This window comes from Bufo gargarizans, chromosome 1, assembly GCF_014858855.1.
Source record: "Bufo gargarizans isolate SCDJY-AF-19 chromosome 1, ASM1485885v1, whole genome shotgun sequence".
Lineage (NCBI taxonomy): Eukaryota > Metazoa > Chordata > Amphibia > Anura > Bufonidae > Bufo > Bufo gargarizans.
In genome coordinates, this window is record NC_058080.1 from 452,101,968 (window position 1) to 452,117,469 (window position 15,502).

Below are 15,502 nucleotides of genomic sequence, written 5' to 3' on the forward strand. Positions count from 1 at the left end.
CTACTTTCACACTAACGGCATGGACCTCCGGCAGGCTGTCCTGTTGGGTGAACAGCCTGTCGGATCCGTCCTGCCACTAGTGAACGCGTGCCCCCGGACTGCCGCTCTGTCCCCATTGACTATAATGGGGGCGGAGTTATGCCAGAGACACGGCAGCGCACGGCGAGAGGCTGCTGGACTAAAACTACGACATGTCCGACATTTATTCCGATTTGCCTCTCGCCGTGCGCTGCCGTGCCTCCGCCAGACTCCGCCCCGCCCCCATTATAGTCAATAGGGATGGAGCGGCAGTCCGGGGGCACGCGTTCACCCGACTGAACAGCCTGCCGGAGGTCCGTGCCGCTAGTGTGAAATTAGCCTAAGCTGTCCAATCACAGAGGAGCGTGTCACAGCCATTAAGAAAAAAGAGCTCGCCTTCTCCCTGGCTGTGACACTCTCTCTCCTGTGATTGAATGGCTCTCAGCCAGGTAGAAGGAGACGCCCCACTGAGAAACGCGACCGTCTCCTCCTCCCTGTACCCATGCTATAGATTAGCATACCGGGCATGAAAACAGAACGGGGGGCACAGTGGATCAGAGAAAAAATTAACAATATGACATCTCGTAAACATGCCCTACAGTGCGAGGTTTTGATATTGTAATGATGGAACCCGTGAAAGGTCCTCTTTAAGTGCAGAGAAAAAAAACTATGGGGCCGTAGTGCTGAATTAGTGGTACGGCCCCTTCATTTGCAGGATCGGTGGGGGGTGCTGAGGATGAACCATGACCCCTCTCAGATCATAAATGATGACATATCCTAGTTGGAAACACCCCTTTAATGTTCTGCTTTGTACAAAGACTCTTTAAGACTTACAAGCAACCGAGTACTTGTCTTGCAGCTTTTTTGGGACGGATCCCCCTCAAGTTGCCCATAAGGCCACATTGATACATGGCAAACTTGTTGCACATTGCATTGCCACAGATTTCACCCTCTGTTTTATAGGTGCAGCACTTTTATAAAAGCTGCATGACCTTTCATAATTTATTCATCAAATCCTAGTTTTGGCTGTGGAATAAAATGCACCCTAAATGCCTAAGAAATGTAATGGTTTAGTAGCTGTGGCTTGAAGCAGAATGATACATTATTACTTTACTTTTATTACTGGCTATACATGACCATTAACCGCTTAAAGGGGTTGTCCGCTTTTTACTATTGGTGACCTATCCTCAGGATAGATTATCAATATCCGACACCCACGTCGATCAGCTGGTTGAAGAGAAGGCCACATGCCGTGCCAGCACTGCCTACCCTTCACTGTTTACCTGCTCACCGTCGACATCACACTGAGCAGGTGTAATTACAAGAAGCCGTCGCGTTCACCTTAATGGGACGGCTCATTCCTATACAAGTGTATATTGATGACCTGCGAGCGCTGCCTTCTCTGCTCTGTATACCTGCTCGCCGCAGTAATTACGAGTATGGCGTCCCCATTCACTTCTGTGGGATGGCTTTGTCTGTCCAAGTGAATAGGAAGGAGCCGTCCCATTCATCAATAGTAAAAAGAGGACAACCCCTTTATGGAGCCTTAACTTTTTTTCTGTCGATATCGGCATATGAGGCTTGTTGTTTGCGGGATGAATTTAATTTTGAAATGGCACCATTTAGGTGTACATTTAATATTGTGTAAAACTTTTAATATTTTTTTTTTTTTATGGGTGACAAAGTGAAAAACAGTCATTCTAATTTTGTGCTTTTGTTTTTATGGCGCCCACCATGCAGTATAAGTGACATAATAATTTTATTCTGTGGGTCCGTAAGGTTATGCCTATACCAAATTTATATAGATTGTCTTATGTTTTTCTACTTAAAAATTTCTTGTTGCCATATTCAATGATCCAGAACATTTTTACTTTTCTGTTGATGAAGATGTGCAAGGGCCTGCTTTTTGTGGGACAAGTTGTAGTTTTCATTGATACCATTTTGGGGTGCATCCTCTTTTTATTGCATTTTTAGAAGGTGGCATTAACAAAAAAAACACAGTTTGGGCATTTCTTTAGTTTTTACAGCATTCACTATGTCAGGGGTCAGCGACCTCCGGCACTTCAGCTGCCGTGAAACTACAATTCCTAGCACTGGGTCGGCTGCTCTTGCAACTTCCATAGCAGTGAATGGAGCATGCTGGGAGTTGTAGTTTCAGAACAGCTGGAGTGCCAGAGGTTGCAGATCCCTGCACTATATGATTATTTTTATTGTACATGAGGATGGCAATTATGTGTGTTATCTGTTTAAAGAGGACCTTTCATGGGTACAGAGTCCAGACATTATAAACTAAGTATCAGGCTACGTAGGGCATAGTGCAGGGATCTAACTGCAATTTTTATTTTTTCCTGGGCGCCACTTCGTTTGCCCTCTGTGGCCCCCTTCGCATTCTCCCACCTGGTATGCTAATTAATAGCTTTGGAACAATGAGGAGGAGACTGAGTCTTTCTCCGTGGGTGTCTTCTTCTCCCTGGCTGTAGTGCTGTCCAATCGCAGCAGAGCGTCACAGGAAGGAGGTGAGTTTTTTTTTTTCTCCCTGGCTGGGACGCTCTCTGCTGCGATTGGACAGCGCTACAGCCAGGGGAGAACAGGGGCCACAGCAAGAGAAAGGAGCGGCCCCCAGGAAAAATAGTAAGTGCAGTTAGATCCCTGCACTATGCCCTACTTATCCTGATACTTAGTTTATAATGTCTGGACCCATGAAAGGTCCTCTTTAATGGAATTAAAAACATTTGAAAGGGATACAGATTATTATTATTATTATTTTTTTATTAATGCATTATTTGTAGTCTCAGGGATACTTCTAAAACTGTTTTTTTGGGCTTTTGCTGGAAATTTGCGCCTAGATGGTGTACGACTCCTGTTATCTTTTTAACGGGTCCAGGATTTTTTATATTTTTTATTCCTCCCTACTTCTCCAGTGGTACCTGTAAAAGGACCTATGCTTACTTGGTCCCTGCTGCTCCATTCCTTCTCTTTTGGCTCCTGGTCTGCCTTTACTGCACTTTTGTCATCACCCGTGAATAACCGCATAGATTAGGTCACATGCGCTGCTGAGGCCAGTCATTTGCTGCAACAGCACATTGACTCTATCCATGCAGAAGTTGACAGGCATGGACCAAAGTGCGGTGATGACAGCCCAGGAGCCACAGAGCTGGAATGGAGCAGCGGGGAGCAAGTAAGTTTAGATCTTGTTACAGGTACCTCTGCCTCAGAATAGGCCACCAATATATACTTGAATAGGAAAGGGCCGTCCCATTGAAGTGAGTGGGACGGCTTGTATTTACACCTGCTCACCGCTGCGATGTCGAGCAGGTAAACAGTGGACAGGTAAACCAGCTGATTGTGCCGGGTGTTGGACCCCCACTGATCTGATATTGATGACCTATCATCCTAAAAATATCTCAGAAAACCCCTTTAAGACATGATCCCTAGTTGGCTTGGTTGACATTTTATTAGAAAAATCATAGCAAAACACAATAAAATAAACTTGTTCTTCAGAGGACAGAGATTTTTATTTTTTTGAAGATGCGTACCCTATGTTCTTCTCTTTTCTAAGCTTTATTTTATTTCCTTTTTTTTTGTTCCTATTTTTGTCTCTAGAAAAGATTGTGATGCCACAAAGAGAACCAAACTGATGGATGAACTGGAGAAGCTGCTTCGAGGGAACGTGAAAAGTGTAAGTGAAGCTTATCAGATGATCCTTCCTCCTGGGTCAGACCACATAATATGATGATTACACGCTCCTTGCTCACGATTTAATTGCTTTAACTTGGGAAAGAATCAATGAGAGCGACATTAAATGTAAGGAACATAAGTCAGCTCTAATTAGATTCCATAACAGATCAATATGCATTAGTTACATGTGCCATTGGTGTCTCTAGGGAGATGATAATTGTAGCAGTGTAAGTTTTATAAGCAGCCATTTTATTTGTCTACTTAAAGGGGTTGGCCACCATAAGTATAAAAACCAATAAAGTGCCCCAGACAATAACTAAAGCCAAGAGGAATTAGTATCATGAGAGAGATACTGTATATATATCATTTTTCTACTGCATTCAGCATAGCATGCTCACATTGATGAGAGGTTGTGTGGGCGGAGCAGCTGCAAAGTGAAAGTAAAAATCACAGCAAAGCGTCTCCAGGGGAGCAGTCACATGACATCTCTGCCTACTTGTGATGCCATAGTGACAACAGCACCTCATCTGTCATCTCATCAGTTCTTTAGTCAAATAACTACATAGAGAAATCTGCATAATGATAGCAACCCTACATTCCCAGCATTGAATAAAAGGTTACTGCTTTTCCCACAATGTGATTGAGATTGTGTGTGTGTGTGTGTGTGTGTGTGTGTGTATTTATATATGTGTGTGTGGATTTATATATGTGTGTGGATATGTATATACAGTACAGACCAAAAGTTTGGACACACCTTCTCATTCAAAAGTTTTCTTTATTTTCATGACTATGAAAATTGTAGATTCACACTGAAGGCATCAAAGCTATGAATTAACACATGTGGAATTATATACATAACAAAAAAGTGCGAAAATATGTCATATTCTAGGTTCTTCAAAGTAGCCACCTTTTGCTTTGATTACTGCTTTGCACACTCTTGGCATTCTCTTGACGAGCTTCAAGAGGTAGTCACCTGAAATGGTCTTCCAACAGTCTTGAAGGAGTTCCCAGAGATGCTCAGCACTTGTTGGCCCTTTTGCCTTCACTCTGCGGTCCAGCTCACCCCAAACCATCTCGATTGGGTTCAAGTCCGGTGACTGTGGAGGCCAGGTCATCTGGCGCAGCACCTCATCACTCTCCTTCATGGTCAAATAGCCCTTACACAGCCTGGTGGTGTGTTTGGGGTCATTGTCATGTTGAAAATTAAATGATGGTCCAACTAAACGCAAACCGGATGGAATGGCATGCCGCTGCAAGATGCTGTGGTAGCCATGCTGGTTCAGTATGCCTTCAATTTTGAATAAATCCCCAACAGTGTCACCAGCAAAGCACCCCCACACCATCACACCTCCTGCTCCATGCTTCACGGTGGGAACCAGGCATGTAGAGTCCATCCGTTCACCTTTTCTGCGTCGCACAAAGACACGGTGGTTGGAACAAAGATCTCAAATTTGGAATCATCAGACCAAAGCACAGATTTCCACTGGTCTAATGTCCATTCCTTGTGTTCTTTAGCCCAAACAAGTCTCTTCTGCTTGTTGCCTGTCCTTAGCAGTGGTTTCCTAGCAGATATTCTACCATGAAGGCCTGAGTCACACAGTCTCCTCTTAACAGTTGTTCTAGAGATGTGTCTGCTGCTAGAACTCTGTGTGGCATTGACCTGGGCTCTAATCTGAGCTGCTATTAACCTGCGATTTCTGAGGCTGGTGACTCGGATGAACTTATCCTCCGCAGCAGAGGTGACTCTTGGTCTTCCTTTCCTGGGGCGGTTCGCATGTGAGCCAGTTTGTTTGTAGCGCTTGATGGTTTTTGTGACTGCACTTGACTGACCTTCATTTCTTAAAGTAATGATGGCCACTTGTTTTTCTTTACTTGGCTGCTTTTTTCTTGCCATAATACAAATTCTAACAGTCTATTCAGTAGGACTATCAGCTGTGTATCCACCTGACTTCTCCACAACGCAACTGATGGTCCCTACCCCATTCATAAGGCAAGAAATCCCACTTATTAAACCTGACAGGGCACACCTGTGAAGTGAAAACCATTTCAGGTGACTACCTCTTGAAGCTCATGAAGAGAATGCCAATAGTGTGCAAAGCAGTAATCAAAGCAAAAGGTGGCTACTTTGAAGAACCTAGAATTTGACATATTTTCAGTTGTTTCACACTTTTTTGTTATTCATAGTTTTGATGCTTTCAGTGTGAATCTACAATTTTCATAGTCATGAAAATAAAGAAAACTCTTTGAATTAGAAGGTGTGTCCAAACTTTTGGTCTGTACTGTATGTGTACAGGGTGTGTGTAGATATATATAATGTGTGTGAAGATGGAGAGGTATCTATCTATTATCATTTACTGTATCTATTTACATCTCTATCTATATCTACTGTGGTAGAAGGCGTGTATATCTCACCCAGATACCTCAGCTGGATGAAATAACTGAAATCCAGAAAGCTGCAGTGGTTTCAGCAAAGTGTAGTTTGCTGAGACAGGTTTTGTTTAGATTCTGTTCTGGGTTTTTGCTGTTTTAATCCGTTCTCTACCAGCATTGTACATGTACATTATTCATTCCGTCATAATAGAAGTCTATGGCCTGCATAATGGAAACGGGACGGATCCGTTATGCAAGCCATAGACTTCTATTATGATGGAATGATTAACGGAATGCCTCTAAAGGCATTTCGTTATACATTCCGACATAGAATTGCGTTATGGTCCGTGGTAACGGAATCCATAACGCAATTCTGCTTTTACCACCAAACGAAGCGCAAACGAATTTCATAACATGAAATTTGCTCATCTCTAGTTAGGAGAAATAAAATGGCCGCCGCCCTATTAGTACACACAAAACCTGTCCTCATCGCACAGGAAGGACAAGTTACTTCACAATAGTTTGCTAAAGAGCTGCCCCAGCCTCCGCTCTGCTCTGCTTGTCGGGGACTATGATCCTGAAGGACAGGACAGGACAGGACAGGCTGTGGTAATGGAGACTGCATACAAGTGCTGCTGCTCATTATCCCCATCCCCACCCTCGTCTCTGTACTTCGTGTCTCCTCATGAACTCCATTCCTACAGATATTCAGCTGAAGATCTTATCTGTATTCAGGATCATAATCCCTGACAAACAAGCAGAGCAGATAGGAGAATGTAACGTCCTGCTGTGTGATTAGGACTGATTTTGTGTGTATTAAAGGGAACCTGTCACCTGGAAAAGACAATTTACACTAATCGCAGTACCTTAAAGTATCTCTCATAGTGTGCCCAAAGATGTATTCATATCTTCTTTCTGCGTTGTGCTGTCTCATAAAATCGACCTATAAAACTGTGTTTGGCACCTTTTTGAAGTCGTGCTGAAGTCACGGGGGCAGCGGCCTCCTTGACTCATCCGTCGGATAAGCCCGCCCCTATGCCGCTCCTCTGCATATTGATGGACATTTTTCCCTGTAGCCGTGACCATGCTCTCCTCGCGCATGCGCCGTGCGCGTCCTGCTGCAGCGCGATCCCGGCTATGGCTCCCTCCGTCCCTGGCATCTGCATGTTCACTGCCCCTGCGCTGCAGTGCAAGAAGACAGTGATTGCGCTCACGCCGCAGGGGAGAAGCGATGGGCGCAAGCGTGCTTTATAGGAACAGCGCAAGCGCAGTGAACAAGAAGATGCCAGGGAGGGAGCCGTGGCCGGGATCATACTGTGGCAGGACATGCGCGAGAAGAGCGCGGTCTCGGCTACAGGGAAAAATGTCCATCAATATGCGGAGGAGCGGCATAGGGGCGGGCTTATCCGACGGTTGAGTCAAGGGGGCCGCTGCCCCCGTGACTTCAGCACGACTTCAAAAAGGTGCCAAACGCAGTTTTATAAGTCGATTTTATGAGACAGCACAACGCAGAAAGAAGATATGAATACATCTTTGGGCACACTATGAGAGATACTTTAAGGTACCGCGATTAGTGTAAATTATCTTTTCCAGGTGACAGGTTCCCTTTCTCGCCCATTTTCCTTGGGGGACACAGACCTTGGGTATAGCTCAGCTCCCTAGGAGGCGTGACACTAAGTAAAACTGTTAAGCCCCTCCTCCATCAGCTATACCCTCAGCCTGGAGATAGAGGCTACCAGTTTTAGCTTAGTGTCCAAGGAGGCAAGACACTCCCTGCTACTGCAGGGCTGTTTTCTCCTTGTTATTTTTACTTTTTCTTCTAATTTTGTTATTTTATTTTTTCCTAGGGATACCAGAGACGCATTAGACCTCTCTGCTCTCCCGGGGTTGAGCTGCGCCAGTGCCAACTTATCTGCACTGCTGCCTCCCCCACAGAAGCAATAGGAGGATCTGGGCAGCAATGGCTCCCCTACATCCCGCCAGCTAGGGGGTCGCCCGCACGCCAAGCCCCTCTTCCAGCTTCCTGCCACTGCGGTGCCAGTGGCTGAAGGGGCGACCCTGCTGGAAAGGACTGAGGGTGAAGACGTCGGACGGTGAGATGGCTATTCCAGCCCATACCCCGTCCCTATCTGCAGCATCTACCCCTCTGGGTAAGGGGGGCACCCGTGGTCGCTCATTCTGAGCGCTCATCTGCAGGACAATGCAGCACAGCAGCATCCTCAGCACCCCCACGCCGTTCCCCCCCACGCTGCTATCTTTCTCCCTCCCCCTCATTCGGGGCTGACTCCATTTTTCTCTTCTCTCTCTCCCCCTTCCCGCCGAGAACGGGGGGCGGGGCTTAGCGGTCCCGGCAGGGGGCGGGGCTTACGCGCGCGTCATTTTGGGGGCGGAGCTACGTTCTCCTTCACAGGAGACATTTCAAGCGCTGGAGGGGGCGGAGCTTGTTCCCCGCGCTTTCTGCTGAGGTTTCCCGCGCTTCCTCACTCCTGACAGGAAGCTGGGACACGGTGGGGGACTCTAACCTCCTGTGTACATCGCTCGGCTTCTGTGGGCGCTCTCTGCTGCTCACTGCTGTTCACTGCTTCTCTGCTGCTGCTGATCTGGGCCATCTCCTGACGTTCTTCTGAGGCACTGGTAGGACAGTTAACCCTCTCCTAACCCTCCTGGTCATAGCTGCTATAACCCTTTGTGGTCTCTATATTAGAGTACAACCACACTTCAGCATGTCAGATCCCACAGGTGCCCCCAAACCCTGGTACCATGCCTGTACCGCCTGTAAGGAACTTTTTCCGCGTGGGCAATCTGAGCCGCATTGCCTTGCATGTCAGGCCCCGGTGCAGGGCCCGCTTCCCGCTGCGCCCCCCGGTGCCTCTGAACCCCCTGACTGGGCTAGGTCTCTGTCTCAGGCGGTGGAAAGCCTTACACACGTAGTGGGCCGTCTCGTGGATAGACCGCCTCTCCCGCAGGCTGCCACAATCCCTGTCGCACCCGCTGGGACTACCGTTTCTGCCGCCCCCACTGGTTCCCTGCCTCCCAGCGAATCTTCCAGGGCCCGGCATACTCAGAAACGTTCAAGGGTTGAGCGCACATCTTCTCCAGATGCTTCGCTCTCTCCGCCATGCGTGCGAGCTCAGTCAAGTCTATCCTCTCAAAGGGATACGCTTTCTGAGGGAGAACTGGCGGATTCGGACGTGGACATGGACTCAGAGCTTCCGTCCAAATTGGCGTCCGCGGTGGGGCATCTTGTCACTAGCATCCGTGATACCTTTCAGCTACACGATGACCCCCCCAGCTCTGAACAGGCCGGCGTGTCCTTTCTCCGCCCCAAACAGGCCTCCAAGGTTTTTCCCATACACGCTGATTTTTCTTCTGTGGTATCCAAGGCTTGGACTCGGCCTAACGTCCGCTTTATTACACCCAAAAAGCTGGACATTTGTTATCCCTTTCCAGCGGATTCTGTGACCACGTGGACATCCCCGCCTAAGGTTGATCCTCCCGTGGCTCGCCTGTCCAAAAGCACTACTATTCCTGTACAGGACGGATCTTCCCTCCAGTCTGTTGAGGACCGTCGTACGGAATCCCTCTCCAAGGCCATATTTACTGCCTCTGGTTCGGCCCTTAGACCGGTCTTTGCCTCCGCCTGGGTTGGCAAAGCGGTCTCTGAATGGGGTTTGCAACTGGAACGGGAGTTAGGGGTCGGACGTCCCTGTTCAGGACCTCCGTTCCTTAGCCCAACTAATTGTTCAGGCCGGAAAATTCGTCTGTGAGGCCTCCCTTGATGCGGGTGCCCTCATTGCCCGTTCCTCTGCCCTGGCAGTTTCTGTCAGGAGGGAACTCTGGCTGAAGGTTTGGGCGGCGGACGCCGCTTCCAAACGCTCTTTGGCCGGCCTACCATTCACGGGTTCCCGCCTGTTCGGAACCCGTCTGGACGAACTTATATCAGAGGCCACGGGTGGGAAGAGTACTCACCTCCCCCAGTCCAGGCCAATGGGCGCCCCCCGTGGTCGCGCTGGTTCGTCCCGTTTTCGGTCCTTTCGCAAGCCCACCGGGTCTAGACCCGCGGCCAGTTCTTCTTCCTCTGGCCCAGCCCAGGATAGACGCAAGAAGCCGTTTTTTCGGACGCAACCTACCTGGCGCAAGTCCCAGCCTGCACGGGCTCCCACAGGCCAGCAGCCCTCTGCCTGAAGGTGCGCCCCCACCCACCCGGGTGGGGGGCCGCCTTCTCCTATTCAGGAACGTATGGCGGGCCCACATCTCAGACGCATGGGCGCTCGAGATTGTATCTTGCGGATACAAAATCGAATTTGCGTCCATTCCGCCAGACCGTTTCTTCTGATCCCGTCCTCCGCGAGATCCCGTACGAGTGGCCGCCTTCTTCGCGGCCATTCACTCTCTAATGGACAAGGGTGTCGTCGCCCCCGTGCCTCCGACGGAAAGGTTCAGGGGGTTCTACTCGAACCTCTTTGTGGTTCCCAAGAAGGAAGGCTCAGTGCGTCCGATCTTGGACCTAAAACGCCTGAACCGTTTTCTCCGACTGCAGAGATTCCGGATGGAGTCTCTCAGGTCCGCAGTGGCCTCCCTGGAAAGAGGGGATTTCATGGCCTCAATCGACATTCAGGATGCATACCTCCACGTTCCGGTTGCTCCATGTCATCACCGCTTCCTGCGCTTCGCGGTGGGGGACGATCACTTCCAATTCGTCGCCCTTCCCTTTGGTCTGGCGACGGCTCCTCGAGTGTTCACCAAGGTCCTGGCCCCTGTCTTGGCCCTTCTACGTTCAAGAAGTGTTTTTCTTCTCCCATACTTGGACGACATCCTGGTCAAGGCACCCTCCTTCTCTCAGACATCCCGCAGTGTGGAACTCACTCTGGAGACCCTGACGCGGTTCGGTTGGATTATCAACCACCCCAAATCTTCCCTTACCCCCTCCAGACGGCTGATCTTCCTGGGGATGCTCCTGGATACAGAGTTGGCGGAGGTCCGCCTTCCGTCGGACAAGCGTCTGGCCCTTCGCGGGTCGGTTCGCAGTCTCCTCCGTCATCACCGCCCTTCCCTCAGATCCAGCATGCGGTTGTTGGGAAAGATGGTTGCCTGTTTCGAAGCGGTGCCGTTCGCACAATTCCGATCCCGCACCTTTCAGAGGGCAATTCTGTCGGCCTGGGACAAATCACCGAGGAGTCTGGACAGGACCTTTCTTCTGCCTCCCCTGGCTCGGGCTTCCCTCGGCTGGTGGTTGCATATCCCTCTAAGGGGGAAGTCCTTCCTTCCACTGAACTGGCTGGTGATTACCACAGATGCCAGCTTACGGGGGTGGGGGGGGGGGGGTTTCCCTCCCCGGTCCGTCCAGGGCGTTTGGTCTCTATCGGAGTCCAGACTTCCAATCAATATTCTGGAACTGAGGGCGATTCTTCTGTCCCTCAGACACTGGACCCATCTGCTGAGGGGCCACCCTGTTCGGATCCAATCGGACAATGCCACGGCTGTGGCATACATAAACCATCAGGGAGGCACTCGCAGCGATGCAAGAGGTGACCCTCATTCTCCTCTGGGCGGAGACGCACGTGCCGGCCTTATCTGCGATTTACATCCCGGGGGTGGACAACTGGGCGGCGGATTTCCTCAGCCGGTCCACCATCGACCCGGGAGAATGGTCCCTGCACCCAGAGGTGTTCGAAGCCCTTTGTCTTCGCTGGGGTCGCCCCGACGTGGACCTCATGGCCTCCAAATTCAACCACAAGGTCCCCCTATACCTGGCCAGGGCACGGGACCCGAAGGCATACGGCGCCGACGCGCTCGTCCTTCCGTGGCGCGAATTCTCCCTTCTGTACGTCTTTCCTCCTTTTCCCCTCCTGCCACGGGTTCTTCGGAGGATCGCGGTAGAGGGCGTCCCCGCGATTCTAATCGCCCCGGATTGGCCCCGCCGGTCTTGGTACGCCGACCTAATGTTGCTGTTGGCAGACGCACCGTGGCCACTGCCCTCCAGGGAAGACCTTCTCTCTCAGGGACCGATCTTCCACGAGCATTTAGGCTCGCTACGTTTGACGGCGTGGCTATTGAGACCGCCGTCTTAACGCGACGGGGTTTCTCCGCGGACGTAGTCCGCACCATGATCCGGGCTCGTAAGCCCGTATCCTCTAGGATCTACTATCGGGTTTGGAGGTCCTATCTGGGGTTCTGTGAGTCCCGGAGCATCCCACCTCTCCGGTTTTCTCTTCCCACAATCCTGTCCTTCCTCCAGTCGGGTCTGGACCTGGGGCTGTGCCTCAGTTCTCTGAAGGGTCAGATTTCGGGGCTGTCTATTCTTCTCCAGCGTCCCCTGGCCCCTCTAGGGCCAATTAAGACCTTCTTACAAGGGGTGGCTCACTCTGTTCCGCCGTACCGCCCTCCAGTTCCTTCCTGGGACCTGTATGTGGTGCTCTCGGCGCTCCAATCAGCCCCCTTCGAGCCTTTACGGGAGGTCTCCCTTCGCCTTCTGTCCTGCAAGGTCATCTTTCTTGTGGCCGTCACGTCTCTCCGACGGGTGTCGGAGTTAGCGGCTCTTTCTTGCTCCGAACCTTTCCTGATCTTCCACCAGGATAAGGTTGTGCTTCGGCCTGTCCCGACTTTCCTGCCAAAGGTGGTCTCCGCCTTTCACATCAATGAGGACATCGTCCTTCCGTCGCTCTGTCCCTCTCCTTCCCACCCCAGAGAACGGGAACTGCACCGTCTGGATGTGGTCAGGGCGTTGAGGATTTACTTGGAGGTCACCGGGTCCTTTCGGCGCACGGACTCCCTGTTTGTGGTTCCGGAGGGTTCGCGCAGAGGGTTGGCGGTCTCCAAGGTGGCTATTGCCCGTTTCATTAAACTGGCGGTGTCTGAGGCTTATCGAGCCAAGGGCAGACCTCCGCCTTTCGGCGTCACTGCTCATTCCACCAGAGCAGTCGGAGCTTCCTGGGCGCAGAGGCATCGGGCCTCGGCTGAACAGTTGTGCAAAGCAGCCACTTGGTCCTCTCTGCACACTTTCACAAAGTTCTATAGGGTGCATACGCATGCATTAGCGGATGCTGCTTTGGGCCGCCTGGTTTTGCAGGCAGCGGTTTCCTGATGTTCTGGTGGTGTTCCGCCTTGGGTTTGTGGTCCCTCCCTTCTTGGACTGCTCTTGAACGTCCCAAGGTCTGTGTCCCCCAAGGAAAATGGGCGAGAAAAGGAGATTTTTGTATAACTTACCAGTTAAATCTCTTTCTCGCTCTTCCTTGGGGGACACAGCACCCACCCTTCTGTGTTTGGTTACAGGGTTATGGTCTGGCGCCCCGTTGGGTTGCTGGCTGGTTGTTTCCGTTATTGGTTGTTATCCTTTCACTACTTGGACACGCAACTGGTAGCCTCTATCTCCAGGCTGAGGGTATAGCTGATGGAGGAGGGGCTTAACAGTTTTACTTAGTGTCACGCCTCCTAGGGAGCTGAGCTATACCCAAGGTCTGTGTCCCCCAAGGAAGAGCGAGAAAGAGATTTAACTGGTAAGTTATACAAAAATCTCCTTTTTAAACATATTTAAAAAAAAAAAAAATATATATATATATATATATATATATATATATATATATATATATATATACACAATTCTGCAAAAGTATGTGTATTTTCATTTTTTATATGCAGTATATTATATATACATACACATGTATATACATATATGTGGTATATATACACATAATGTATATACTGTAAATATAAACATATATATATATATATATATATATATATATATATTTAAATCTGTGTGTGTATATTTTATTTATTTTCTGCACTTATATAGCGCTGCTATATTCTGCAGCGCTTTACAGACTGCAGCATTCAACTGTCCCCAATGGGGCTCACAATCTAAGGTCCCCATCAGTATAACAAAGAAAGAAAGAAAAACAACAGCAGTGTAGATGGGTGCAAATCCTCCAGGATTTCAGGCAAAAAAATCTGTGAATAATATCCAAAAAGGCAAATGATGAGGCATTGAAGGGTGTTAGACCTGTTTATTTCCCCAGCCGCAACGTTTCAGCCCAGCTCAATGAGGCCTTTGTCAAGCAATAGAATGATGTCATGTGCATACTTAAATACCCACAAGTTAATTATAATACATGATTGAACAATCAATAAACTTGATTAAGTGTACGTGTAATCATAAACATTCCAGAATTTTAAACATACATGATTCCAGTGTATCCTATACAGTATTTCATAAACCGCCTTGAAATCCAATTAGGTCAAGTATAAAAGTAGATAAAGTGCCCAGTGCATAAATAGCTAATAAACTCTCCTGTGCATAGTGTAATTAATTATTTTAAAATTGCAAGTAGCAACAGCTTATATCATATACACCTACTACATCATTGGTGGATTCAGTGAAAGGGATGGCGTCCCCAGCTGCGCAGTGTGCATGTCATAGTGATCCTGCCTCTTCCGCCCATGCTCGCCAGTGCGTACACAACATGATTCCGGAGCTTTAACGCGTGGGCATTCCAGAGACCTCGGGGCAACGCCCAGTGGAGGAGGGGAGGGAGCGGGCAGTCACCTGACCGGCTCTGTCACGTGACTGGACCGTGTAAATGTGTAAAAATGATTAGTAAGACCAAAACAGGAAACACTTTAATGGGACATAATATCTAAACAAAAAGTATTATATAAGGTAATTTATATTAAGAACTTATGAGGCACAAGATATGTGAGCAGAAATAAGGGAGAACTCCCCATATAAGGATGAAGCACTACATGTTGAGGGTTCAAGAAGAATCCAAAGTTAAAGGGAGGGGCTGACCATTATCATAGGCCTTGCACACAGATATCCATTACCTTTGTCTCTTTATCACCACTACATTGTGTGGGTACCAGTTTGGGATATTTACTCATGATTCACCTTTTACTCATGTGCGTCTGACTGTAACCCTGGGTTCACACCTGAGCGTTCTGAAAGGAGCGCTCTGTATGCGCGATTGTACCGGCGTTTACAATCGCGCATACAGAGACAGGCGAACACACGTTGTCGCGCGTTCCCGAAAGTCTATGTACGGGAACGCGAGACAAAACGCCCCAAAGAAGCTCAAGAACTTTTTGGAGCGTCGGGCGTTTTACAGCGCGATCGTACGCGCTGTAAAACACCCAGGTGAGAACCATTCCCATAGGGAAGCATTGGTTTCTCCTTGTTGTGCTCAGGTGTGAACTTAGGGTTATAGGAACACCTTCGGGAACATCATTCTAAAGGCACATGGATTTTTGACCAGCATATTTCCTATTAGGTTGCACTTCTATCTGTTGTAATGGTGGGTTCAATGCAATAGTAGTACCCTGATCTTGGGTGCCTACTAATATACGGTATATCATATTTGGTTGTGTTGGGATAAAGAATTTGGCCCCATGTGGTGTGACATGAACTTGTTCCGCCCCCCCCAGGAGGTCATAATAGGTG

The 15,502-nt window shown here is 49.0% G+C and overlaps 1 protein-coding gene across 1 annotated transcript in view; it reads left to right on the top strand.

Moving 5' to 3' along the window:
* LOC122932591 (pumilio homolog 3-like) overlaps window positions 1-15,502 on the top strand; it is an 86,947-nt gene that overhangs the window by 17,897 nt on the left and 53,548 nt on the right. Inside the window, exon 5 of the mRNA XM_044287095.1 lies at window positions 3,622-3,697. Within this exon, the coding sequence (XP_044143030.1) occupies window positions 3,622-3,697 (76 nt within the window). The remainder of the gene's footprint in view (window positions 1-3,621; window positions 3,698-15,502) is intronic.